The sequence below is a fragment of the Tasmannia lanceolata genome, unplaced genomic scaffold (assembly GCF_043159265.1).
Source record: "Tasmannia lanceolata isolate RefF3 unplaced genomic scaffold, GAP_Taslan_0.1 ptg000008l, whole genome shotgun sequence".
Lineage (NCBI taxonomy): Eukaryota > Viridiplantae > Streptophyta > Magnoliopsida > Canellales > Winteraceae > Tasmannia > Tasmannia lanceolata.
The window spans coordinates 29,660,725-29,674,057 of NW_027518685.1; the positions used below are offsets into that span (position 1 = coordinate 29,660,725).

Below are 13,333 nucleotides of genomic sequence, written 5' to 3' on the forward strand. Positions count from 1 at the left end.
TACCCACATTCCCCCAGACATGCACAGAAACAAGTAGTGAACACATACTCTGTATAATCCACTTCACAGGTCACAAGCTAAGGGAACTGACACTTTTGCTACAGCTGCCCATAACTTTTCTGAGGCATCTAAAAGCAAGCCATTGGGTAAATTTTTCACTCGTTTAAAAGTGATCCACAACAAATTATTACTATATCAAAATTTCCTGCTTGGTCGTTAATAGCTTTTTAGGAATCCTAACACAATTCAAATGCCTAATTAGAGAAGTATTAAATAAGGAGATTTGTGCCATTATCAAACAAGGGTGTGCAGATATTTCCAATTTTTTTTCTTTTGTCATTCAGTCCTACAAAACATTACTACTACATATAACCTTGAACCAAGAGAGCATGAGTGCTTCAGATTCAAATCCGCAGAAAGCAAGACATACAAACAAAGATGTTTAATGGTTTTAACTCTTCAAAGAGTTATCAAAAGCTTTCAACTGGGTTTTTGAGAGAGATGTAAAAGCACAGATAATTAGAAAAACCGAAAAAAAAGAGAGTTTTAAGTTGGCCTTGGATGAACCTCTCCTTAAGTGGTACAGCAATCCATTCTCATTCACTCCAATTCAGAGACAAGCTCTTCCTCCTCTTCAGTTGTAGAGCAATTTATTCCCATTCACTTCATTTCCTGTTTATGAAAGAAAGTATCAATCAAAGTCACAAGCTATGAAAAAGCAAGTACAAACCAAACTCAATATAGATATGGACAGGATGCATGTACGATGCACTTATGTTTGAGTACATCAAACAAATTTATAACCACTAACCTGTTTGGATTGCAGAAATTCACCCCACCTGAGAAATGAATTTCTCTGGTATTATATGGTAATAAGTCCTGAAACCACAGTTACTGATCAAAGGGTAATATTTTCTTTGTATTCCTCAGTTTTAACATGTTTTGGGCAATGTGGTTGGGCATGTAGCTCAATTGGTGGAGGCTTTGTACCTCAACCTTGAGGTCGTATGTTCAATCACAGATTACTCAACTCAACTCAACTAAGCCTTTGTCCCAAACTAGTTGGGGTCGGCTAATGAATCCGTTAGAAAATTTTCATGAAGGTGAAAGGATCTACCCGGCTCAAATTGACTAAGTCTAATCCTGACACTAGTTGGGTTCGTCTACATGGATCATTTTCTTCCATTCTATCCCATCCAAGGTCATGTTCTCTGTTATATTCCTAGCCCTCAAGTCTTTCCTCATTGTTCCTACCCAAGTTGTTTTCGGTCTGCCCCTACCTCTTTTTACTCCATCAACTCGGCACAAGTCACTTCTATCTCCCTGGAGCATCCAAAGGCCTAAGTTGGATATGCCGAAACCATCTTAAGCGGTGCTCTCTCATCTTCTCCCCAATTGGTGCCACCCATATCTTTTTACAGATGTCTTCATTTTTAATTCGATCTAACCTTGTGTGGCTGCACATCCATCTAAACATTCGCATCTCCGCTACACTCATCTTATGTACACGCTGTTTCTTGGTGGCCCAACATTCTGAGCTGTACAACATGGCTGGCCTCACAGTTGTCTTGTAAAACTTTCCCTTTAACTTGGTAGGTATTTTACGATCGCACAGAACTCCTGAAGCATGCTTCCACTTCAACCAACCTGCTCTTATTTTGTGGTTAACATCCTCTTCAATCTCTCCCTCCTTATGTAGGATTGAACCACGATAGCGAAAGATATCCCTCTTATGTACCTCCTGTCCAGTCATATTTACTACATCCTCGCCTCGCCTCCTTACATTACTAAATGTGCACTCCATATACTCTGTCTTAGTCCTGCTCAGTCTAAATCCTTTGCATTCCAAAGTAGTTCTCCATAGCTCTAACTTAGCATTAACTCCTGCTTTGGTTTCGTCAACTAATACTATGTCATCTGCAAATAACATACACCACAGCACCTCGTCCTGGATATCCTCCGTAAGTTCATCCATAACTAGAGTAAAAAGACAATAGCTTAGAGCTGATCCTTGGTGCAGTCCCTATTGTAATTGGAAACTCACTAGACTTGTCATCTGTAGTTCTGGCACTAGTTACTGCTCCATCGTACATATCCTTAATCATACCAACATATTTAGTAGGCACTTTTTTCCTTTGAAGAACCCACCACATAACACTCCTGGGAACCCTATCATACGCTTTCTCCAAGTCAATGAAAACCATATGAAGGTCCTTTTTTATTTTCTCTAAATCTCAATTAACCGCCTAATCAAGAAGATAGCTTCCATAGTCGATCGTCCGGGCATGAAGCCAAACTGATTCTCTGACACCTTAGTCTCTTTTCTTAGTCCATGCTTAATTACCCTCTCCCAAAGCTTCATGGTGTGGCTCATTAGCTTAATTCCTCGATAATTGGTGCAACTTTGGATATCCCCTTTATTCTTATAAATAGGTACTAATATACTCTTCCTCCATTCATCAGGCATCTTCTTAGTCTTCAAAATATTATTTAAATAATCTAGTTAACCAAACCAAACCCACATCACCCAAGAATCTCCAAGTCTCGATCGGAATACCGTCAGGCCCCATAGCCTTAACTAATTTCATCTTTTTCATAGCTACTCTTACCTCTAAAGTTTGGATTCTACGGACAAACCTGGTTTGTATCATCAAAGGTGTTATCAAGTTCTCCCAATTCGCTATGGGTTCAATCACAGATTACTGACCAAAAAATTGTATTGGGTATCAAGATACTACTGTAAAGAACATGATGGATTGCAGGAAACATGCAAATAATGGATAAATTGTCTGTACGGTACACACAAAGGCTGAGCTTCCTTCCCAGAATTTGCCCCTAAGCCACAATCAAGACAACAACCACAGTGGGTGCTCTCAAAGACACTGCCCAAGTATCTATAAGTTGAAACGCAGAGACAAATAGGCTCGAAGAGTAGTGGAATAAGTAGTCAACAGGGAGGAGACAAGCATTGGATTTGACTGGAACTTACCTTGGAGAAGAGTGGTAAGTAGTGTTTGGTTCTCATCCTCCTAGAGTAGTGATAAGGGGTGTCATCACCAATATATATATATATATATATATATATATATATATATATATATATATAGAAAGAGAGAGAGAGAGAGAGAGAGAGAGAGAGAGAGAGAGAGAGTCATTCACAAGAAATCCAAGCAACATTCCACCTTTTGTGGGTTTTTGCGAGGCTGGATATATTATAGGGAGGCGACAAGGGTGACACATCACCAAACATGCAATTATTAGCCAGGATACATATTTGGGAGTCTCATCGGCTGTCAAAGCGATGAAGAAGACATGAGTTGTTGCATCCAATAGACACAACAAATACACACTCTAAAAGGTAAGAAGGGCTCTTAGTCGTTGTCTTCTTTTACTATGCTTCAATATCAATAGGAAAGAGGGGTCAAGAGGAAGAAATCCTCTCTGTTTTCATGGTTGTGAATCCATAGATCAATATGAAAGGAATGATGAGAGGAGAGAGCATTGATTGAATAATCTTTTCACTTGAGGTGATCAGTGACATTGTTTTACTTTGGAAAGAGATGATCTATTGTAACCATTCAAAAAAATAAACGAGAGATGATCTACGGAAGTTTCAACTTTCAACGGTGGAATAGAAGCTACCATGAAGTTAAACCCTTCCTTTATCTTCCCTCTCTGTTAAATCCCTAGATCGAGCAATTTTTGCTCAATTTTTAGGTTTTGTTGTTTAATAGCTAAGGCGATTTTTGTCAAACTAAAGTAAATAATTTATGATAGATGAGAAAGGTGATCTGGTGTTTTATTTTTTTTTAACCTAAAATTTTGCAGAGGACCGCCCCAGTTCAGGCCCAGAAATTTATTAAATAAAGATTAGAAAAATACAATGGGCCAAACGAAAGGCTCAGAAAAGGAACAAAGCAAACTACCTAATCATTCCTTCTAGGCCTCCTAACCACGGTCATATTATAAAGTCACTTGTTTTATTGTCTTATAAAGGTTCGTGTAGCCATTGCAAATTTCTGTGGGCTTCTATTAAAAGTTACTACTACATTTTCTTTAGAAACAGTTAAGCTAATACTACATTTACTACAGGCATCAACAAGGTTCAACTTTTCAAATTACTACTACACTTTTTTTTGCCAGATTTGACTCTGTTGTCAGTTCTACGACATCTCAATACAATGATTAGAGTGGACGCAGCACATATTTTCACAATGGATCCTTATATTTCACACTACAATGGATTCCTTACATTTCACACTGAATCCTTAATTGTACTAATATACTTTCATGGATCTCCATGACATTCAATAACACAATTTGTTCGTGTGGCATATATAGTTATGTTATTTAACTCCAAGAAAAATTTTCTGCCAATTTTTTTCAAATGGTATCACTCTAAATAAGCCATAATCATAAATTAAAAAAAAAAAAAAAAAAAACTGCCAAAAATACACATCCTTCTAAATCTGTACGCCCCAAAAATATTTTTCCTGCAATCGAAACACGGCCTTAAGAGTAGTTTTAGGTTCATTAGTTGAGATTCTGATCAGGTTGAATCCAATACAATTTTTTTATCAGAATTCAGAACCTCCTATACCAGATTTAAAAAGTTATATATGACACTGATAGATTACACAATGACGAAAACAAGTTTACTGAATTTCCCAATCAAAACCTTTCAACGTTGTTTCACTTTTAATTGCATAACTATAAGAAGTGTATTTCTGTAAGATAGAATTTGTAATCGAAACACGGCCTTAAGAGTAGTTTTAGGTTCATTAGTTGAGATTCTGATCAGGTTGAATCCAATACAATTTTTTTATCAGAATTCAGAACCTCCTATACCAGATTTAAAAAGTTATATATGACACTGTGATAGATTACACAATGACGAAAACAAGTTTACTGAATTTCCCAATCAAAACCTATCAACGTTGTTTCACTTTTAATTGCATAGCTATAAGAAGTGTATTTCTGTAAGATGTAACCCAAGATGGAATTTGTAAATTGGTAAACAACTTCCCTCTCCTTACAATGATGGGAGAAGAAATTTCTCAATCAATGGCTACAACACTGTTATTGAATCCAATACAATTTTTTTTTTCAAGCCTATGGAATTTTTTTTTTTTTTTGCCAGCACCTTACATTTTATTGATGAAAAAAAAACATAGCTATATAATGTTGTCAAAATGCAAATTCTAAAACAAAACAAGGAAGAAGGAATTGGTTACATGCATGAAAAGCTGGCTTGTTCTAGCATGCTCATGAATAAATTATGAGAAACATAAAGACGAGAGAAAATTAGATCCTCACCTTTTCCTTTTCATATTTCCACGGGAATCGCCTCCTTTATTAAATGTACTAAACTCATTAGTTGTCTCAGCTGTGTTTTGCTTCTTCAAACCTTTCCTACCTCCAAAACCAAATTTGGAATCTTTGTGCTCCCGACTTTTCCTCTTTTTATCCATACCACCTTTCTTCCCCTTTCCGCCAATACCACCTCTCCCACCCTTCCCTCCAGTTCTATCCCATGGGGCGACCCCGGGCCTCCTCTTCTTTGACCTCTCATAAGCCTTGCCATCATCAAAATTCAAACCCATCATCATCTCATTCTCATCACCTTTACCTTTACCTCCTCCGCTGGGGTACCCAGTTTGTTGCCGTTGCTTCCTCCATTTCTTTACAGATTCAATCTCCTCCTTTTTCTGCTTGGCCCTCTCTTTGAGTTTCTGTGCCTGGACCTCCTTAGAAATTCTTTTGGATTCCCTCGCCTTCCTCCTCTCTTCAGACTCTTCGATCCGTTTCTTCTCCACCAAAAGCCTACCTTTCACCTTCATCATATGAACATCTGTTTTCACCATCTCCGCATAGTAGTCGGGTGGCCTAAGAAAGGGTAAACCCATCGATTGCAGCTTCGCAAAGGCCTGTCTGGTGCCCTCCAATGCCTGAGTGTAGAATGCCAGCTCACGAGCCAGGTCATCATTAACGTCAACCTTCTGGTCTTCATCATAATCAATAGACAGTTTGTGGATCCAATCCAAATTCTCGGGCCACCTTATGTCTTCAAGCTTCTCAAGAATACCCTCCTTGTTGTACACAGGGTTCTTAGAAGGCTCATTCACCATTAATTCTCCGTCTTCTTCTTCTTCAGATTCAGATACCTCAGATTCCTCGGCCCCCATGTAGTCATCATTATCCATCAGTGTGTCCTCCACCTTATCTGAGAAGGAGAGTGAATTTTTAAGCCCAACCATTTTCGTTCAGTCAGCGATGCAAACCTTCAACAATAATCTACGAAAACAAAACAGAAAAAAAGAAGAAGCAAACAAACAAAAATCATCCCCACATCACATCAGAATCAAACCAACAATAAAAAAAAAAAAAAGCAAACACACAAAAAACCACCACCACATCACCTCAGAATCAAATTAACGAATGTCAAAGATGGATGAATTTATCAAATAAAAACGAGCTCTTCCTTTGAGGGAAAAGAACACTTCAAAAAAAATCACAAAGCCCCATCTAAACTAACCCTATCAGAAATGAGAAAATCCTCCTTGTATGTAAAAGGGGAGCATTTTTTAAATTGGAGCAAGCTTCATTCAAAACAAATGAAGAAAAAGGCCGAGATAAAAAGAAAGCATTAATTGGAGATGGCAAAACGAAGGAAAAAAAGGAAAATACTTATCGGAGATGGCAAAACGAACATCAAAGAGAAACACACCACTTTCAGACTAAGCAGTGGCAAAATATTTTCAACGTGCCCTATCCGCTTTGCACATAGGGGTGCAACTCAGGCCATTTTGGGTCCGGTTGAGGTCAACCCTAGCCCAGCCTGAGGGAGCAATTCTTGATGCCTAGCCAGACCCGAGGTTCAACCCGAACTTGATCCGGGTCAAAATAACTCAACCTGACCAACCCAATTTACTCAAACCAGTTCGGTTGGGTCGGGTACATTTCTGGTTGGCCCGGGCAGATCACAGAACAATGATAATTACCATACGAAAATTTGCAAAATATCAAAAATCATGTTCTTAATTATTCTAAAGAACTCCTTAAAGCTCTTAATCAAGTCCATCCATACCCAACTGAAGAAATGCACGAATTCCTAGTGTTTTCAATAAAATAGAAAAAAAAACACAGATATATAGCATGCTTACATTTTCAATTCAAACACATCCATGGTTAACATAAGAGCAACATTTTTTTTACATAGGGCTATGCAAATTTTACAAAGATAATAAATTACAGCCAGATTCACGACAAATCTCAGAACAAAAAATTTCAAACAAATTGTCCTGCCAAGAAATTCATATTTTTTTTCGAATGATAGAAATTCATATTCTTTTCAGTTGTAAAATAAAGAATGACAATAATTAAACACACCCATACACCCAAAATCTAAAATCGAATCAAAACTCCTAAAATTCATACCACATTAACTGGATGAAAATAATAAATACTCAAAAATACATTTCATTTCAACTACAATTAGCGGAAAAAGAAAAGTAGAGAGAAATAAGGATTTTGCCAATTTCATCCTAAAATAGTGAACTGATCCACAAATTTCAATTCCTACATTAAACAATCTGATCTAAACCCAAATAAACTCCAAAAATATCGAAAAATAAAATAAAATCTACTATATAAATCCACCATAACTAACCAAAATCATATCTAGGGTTTTCTGCGAAAACAAAACAAGACACCAACCAAGCAAACATAACAGCAATACAGAAAAAGGGTTTTACATTTATAAACCATAATTTACGTTTTTATCACTTAATGCCCAAAATACTTTCGCGTTTCACGGGAAGGACCCGGCCCAAACCCTACACACGATTTTAGTGTAAAGCTAATCGATGTTTTTTTTTTCATTTTTGAAAGTGAAGTTAGGCCCTGTTACTTTCAGATTGTGAGTCTAATACCGAATATTGGACTCAAATTTACACATAATTTTGAGTTCAATATTCGATATTGTTCTCACAATCTAAAAAAATAACAGATACCCAACAACATAAAAATGATTCTTCTAAGAAACAGGTTAATGCCTTTGCAAAACCATTTCAGCTTCTCGGAATGAGGCAAAAGCGTACAGATTCACCGATTCAGAGAACAAAAACAGGAAAAAAAGAGAGAGCAAAAGATGATTATATAAACAAAACCCTACGAATGAATGAGAAACACAATAAAAGAAGGATTATACCTCACTTCCTCTTCAATTGCAAGACTACACGTGAAGAGAAGAGGCGTTTCTCTCTAAAACCCTAAAACCCTAGGGTCGGAATGCAAGCGCTCTGTAAAATAAACCCTAGAATTAGAGAAAGAAACTATTAACTGTTTATATAAAGCCCGATCAATGATTCAATATATATTCTCCCCTTTTCTTACTTGGGACAGCTCCCTCTAGTGCAAACAAGTAGTCATAAATACACTAGAGGGGGCTGTTCCAATTAAGAAAATGGGGAGAATATATTACTTCCATTTCTACATCGAAATGTTGTGTAATTGGGATTGTTTTTTAGGTGTACACTTAGGCGACCGGACCCACATGGTTCTAAACTTCTAATCCCACGAGCCATACGAAAATATCATTTTTAAAATTAGGGGTTAAGCCCTACAAAAATCAACGACTTAGACCATGTTTGGAAACCATGAAATCTTTTTTCCATGAAATTGTAGTTTATCAAGATCTAAGAGAGAGAGGGCTTAGGAAGCATGGGGTGAAACTCGGGTCGAGTTCAACCCGAAAAAATCACAGGTCGGGTTGTGCTTCGAGTTGGGTCGTGTTTGGGTTCAGGTTGAGGAAGTTGAACCCGAGTCGGGTCAGGTTCAAGTTCGGATTGAAGTGTCGGGTTGACCCGATCCGCATAAAAACCTTTACCCGACCCAACCCAACCTGGATTGGGAAAATGGGTTGTGTTCGGGTTGGGTCGGGCTTCATCGGGTTGAGAGTCGGATCGGGTCGGGTTCAGGTTGACAGTTTGAGTTTCGGGCCAACCCCAACCCGACCCGAGTTGCATCCCTAGAGGAGGGTGGGAGATGGTAAGAAATGGCTAAGAAGCAGGGGAAAATGATTTGTATTTTTGAGAAATTTTATATAGTGTAAGCCTGTATAGTATAATATTTTTTTAAAAAGTACTGTACAACATTGGATGATCCAAACCATCCATTTGATGGGCCAACATAAATAGGTTGGGCCCAAAAAATCATTTCCATAGGATGATCTTAACCAACAATAGAAAAAAAATGTACATACTATAACTTATGTAACTCGGGTCGGGTCGGGTCGGGGCCCTTCAAACCCGGCTCGACCCGAGATTCATGCGGGCTTTTGAATGCTCGACCCGAAACCCATGAAACATGAACCCAATCCAGGCTATTTTCGAGTCGGGTAAAACCCGGCTCGAGTTGCAGCATTAGTTTGAATTATGCCATGGTGTAAGCCGTACAATACTTATTACAAAATATTGGACTATGATGGCTTACAATCATGTATTTTGATTCGAGTTTTTATTTTCCTTGTTTTTAGGCCTTTTCTAAACCTCTCCTGGCTAATGTACTCTGTAGTCTCTCCATTTCCCACGCTCCCTAGACCTCTCTCACCACTTGATAAACTAAAATTTCATGGAAATTTTTTTTCAAGGCAGCCAAACGCATCCTAATTATCTCTCTGTGACACACTAGATTAATGGACTAGTACCACTCGATCAAAGTGGGACCAATGACTGTGTTAGACTTGTGTTAAACAGGCTGATCACATCAATGTGGCATATGTGGGCCCAAGGGTGGCTGTTACGTATTTGGATGTTGGGGTAATTTATCTTGAAAATTATCTCCATGTAGATGAATTTTCCCATATTTCATTTTTTTTTTTAATGGTGGCTAATTTTATTCCAAGAAAAGGGACAGAGACAGAGATGGTCAACACACAAAAATGCCAAAAGAAAAAATTAAAAACACAACACGATTAAGAGAAGATGGAAAGAAGAGATCAAAGAGTGAGGGAATCGAACAACACCAAGGCATCCTTAGAGACTCCTTCCCTTGCCAGGCTATCGGCCGGATATGTTGGAAAACAATAAAAGATGATCCTACCAAATCTTGGTTAGCCATGAAGTGTTAGCGGCGCCAATATCTCCTGTCATCATGTCAAGTGATCGGCGAATGATGTAGCCGACATATTAGCTAGGGAGAGCATTGAGAGGGAGGGAGAAATTATTTGATTTCCTTCCTCTTTGGCATTGAGAGGGAGGGAGAAATTATTTGATTTCCTTCCTCTTTAATCTTTTTCCTTATTTTGTTCCGGGGGCTTCACATTGTACTTCTTATTTAGTTCTTGTTGTTCTAGTTAGGACCGTCTTGGTCCTTGTTTTTATCTAATAAAATTTTTACCATGAAAAAACAATGATCCAACCCAATCTTTCATTTCATCAAACAATTGATCAAATCTCCAAGGATGTTTTTGGGAACCTAAGAGCTAGCTGATAAAGTTGAGTTGGGAACCTCAATCCCCTTCCACCACCATATTATCATGGCGATTGCTATGTAACAACTTTAGACCTTGGTGGACTGCGTGCATCTCAGTCCCAGTTGCATCCACTCCAGCACCCTGATGGGACCTGCAAATGCCCAAATCACCTCCTCTAGCTCATTCCACAGGACACCTCCAACACCGGCTCCCCCAGCTTGAACCATCAAAATTTTGCTTCAAGAAACCATGCGGCGGGGAAGCCCACTCCTGCACTACTTTTTGCTTATGCTCTACACTGAAGCATATCTCACTCCAGCCATTACATAGGTCAAAGGCAGAGACAAATTTGAAGCAAGGGAGGCACTTTACCCCAGGATATAGTCAGGGTCACCACCTTGACAAAGAGGAAAGCTGGGCTTTTTGTAACACCTTGAAAACTTTGGCATTGCTTTCTTTCCGAAGCACCCATATGGTTGATAAGAAGGATACGTTCCATAGGATTTTTCCTTTCTGCTTCAAGGATAACTCATATTTCACGGAAAAACTCTTCCAAAATCGAAACTTTTCCCAAATTTTTTTAGAAAAAATGCAACCTCATGGGGCATGATTGGATCATGGGAAAAGAAATTCTTAAAAGTCTAGTAGGATTATAAATTTATAATTTTTCTGCAATATGCCAAACTTTTTATTTTGAAAAAATTAACAAACATTGAAAACTCTTTTTCAATAAAAAAAAAAATCCATGACAGGGGTTGGGCCTGGAGCTCAATGGTTGAGGCTTTGTTTCTCAACATTGAGGTCGCTGGTTCGATCCCATCCCAGCTTACCTACGAAAAAAAATCCAAGATAATTTTTTTTTTGAAAGAGAAAGAAAGAAAGAAACTTACCTATCCAAGATAAATTTTCACTACAATTATCATAGAACCTTTCTTTTCATGAATTTTTTTTTCCAAAACTCCCCCTTTATACAACTGTTTGGTTGCACAAAAGCCGGGATAGCTTAGGGGTTTTGCTTGGCATCTGGCTGTCACATCAACAAAACTCAATATAGCATTGAAATCCCTAGAGACTACCAGGGTTGTCACCTGGTTAACCATTGCATGTCTGTGACCGTGTCACCCTTATCCCCTCCCTATGAAATCCAAGCCCAAAACCACAAAAATGTGGAATTTTACTTGAATTTCTTGGGAATGATTCTCTCTCTCTCTCTCTCTCTCTCTCTCTCTCTCTCTCTCTCTCTCTATATATATATATATATATATATATATATATATATATATATATATATATATAAAAATTATTAGCTTTTTTGTTTAAATCATGTGTTTTACATGATATATATATATATATATATATATATATATATATATATATATATATATATATATATATATATATAAATTATTAGCTTTTTTGTTTAAATCATGTGTTTTACATGTCTTAAGATCCCATACTCTAAAAAGTTGACAAATATTAGAAGATGTATTTTATCCTACACTTAGTTGGATTAATTAAAGAGGATTGTCCAAATGATTAAGTTTGGGATAAATAACTCCATTGTTGTCAATCTCACAATTGATCTATTATATGCTATCCATAGAAGAGCCAGAGCTAGTTTTTAGATATTAATTTATTATTAAAACTAGTTGCAGACCCGTGCGATGCATGGGGCGACTAAAAAATACGCTTTAAAATTGTGTTTTTGGTGAAAAATAAAGAGGGCAGTAATCAAAATAAGGGAGAGTTGAATCTTCTAAGCATGAACCGTCCATTCAATGATGACAACTATCCAAATAGGCGTTCATGTTTTCAATCGCTTCCTGTTCCACTACAAAATGATATAGAAATATAATAATAGAACTTCTTTCCTTTATTGACTTATTTCCAAATGAGGCGCGCCCAGATTCATAACAACAAGAAATGGGAAAAAGTATTTCAATTGGTTAATATATATAGGGCAGTGATAAATCAACTCCCCAGATGGATAAATCGACTCCCCAGTTGTCTATTCTCTCCTCTTTCTCTCTCTAACCTAGAGGAGAGAGAAAGACACATGAGGAGTCGATTTATCAATTTGGAGAGTCGATTTATCACTCATATATATATATATATATATATATATATATATATATATATATATACAATATGAGAAAACTGTTAAGCTCACCAAACTTATGGTGAGCTAGCTTGCCCAATCACATGGGTCCCAGATTTTGGGGAGTGATCCAAACCATTCATTTGCAAGGCCTTATCATAGATAGGGGGTGTACCAAAAATTAGTTCCATAGGATCATCCTAACCCCTCCATTTGTGGAGGACAAAAATGGGGCAGATTTGTGTCTGTCCATTTTTGTCCTCCACAAATAAAGGGGTTAGGATGATCCTATCGAGCTGATTTTTGGTACACCCCCCATCTATGTAAGAGACTTTCAAATGAATGCTTTGGATCATCCTAACAAAGTGGGCCCCCATGTGATTGGGCAAGCTAGCTCACCATAAGTTTGGTGAGCTTAAGCTCACCAACAGTTTCCTCTATATATATATATATATATATATAGTATCATCATCGGATGGTCACGTGTAACCAGTACAACCGATAAGCATACATCTTATAATGCTAAAATTACAATGGGTATTAGTTTCTTGCCTAGCAAACACTATAGCCCATACTTATTGACAATTAATCTTATGCACAGGATGTCAAAGATTGTGACATTAAAGAGTGACCCGTGAATAGAATTTTATAGGAAAGAAGAAGAATTGAGAGAAAACAAAGAAAGATACTAAAAAAACAATCTACATGCGTCAAAATTTATCTATCAATGTATTAAATTAAATTGATAAGAGACGCTAAAA

At 37.4% G+C, this 13,333-nt stretch overlaps 1 protein-coding gene across 3 annotated transcripts; it reads right to left on the minus strand.

Annotated features, from left to right (window-relative positions):
- Positions 1-307: 307 nt before the first annotated feature.
- LOC143885115 (putative rRNA-processing protein EBP2 homolog) lies at positions 308-8,366 on the minus strand. 3 transcript variants are annotated; one of them, XM_077389114.1, is made up of 3 exons: positions 8,210-8,366; positions 5,317-6,223; positions 308-672 (listed from the first exon to the last, which is right to left on the minus strand). In XM_077389114.1, exons 2-3 carry the CDS (start codon positions 6,201-6,203, stop codon positions 666-668), a joined length of 894 nt encoding a protein of 297 aa, XP_077245229.1. In that variant the 5' UTR covers positions 6,204-6,223; positions 8,210-8,366; the 3' UTR covers positions 308-665. The 3 variants fall into 3 exon arrangements, with proteins under 3 accessions (XP_077245229.1, XP_077245227.1, XP_077245228.1); XM_077389112.1 differs by having other exon boundaries at positions 5,317-6,294; positions 8,210-8,363; XM_077389113.1 differs by lacking the exon at positions 308-672 and having other exon boundaries at positions 5,313-6,294; positions 8,210-8,363.
- Positions 8,367-13,333: the final 4,967 nt, after the last annotated feature.

What these genes read in the sequence shown, in the direction of transcription:
- LOC143885115 (XM_077389112.1), bottom strand. Translation starts at nt 6,257, where the DNA reads ATGGTTGGGCTTAAAAATTCACTCTCCTTCTCAGATAAGGTGGAGGAC.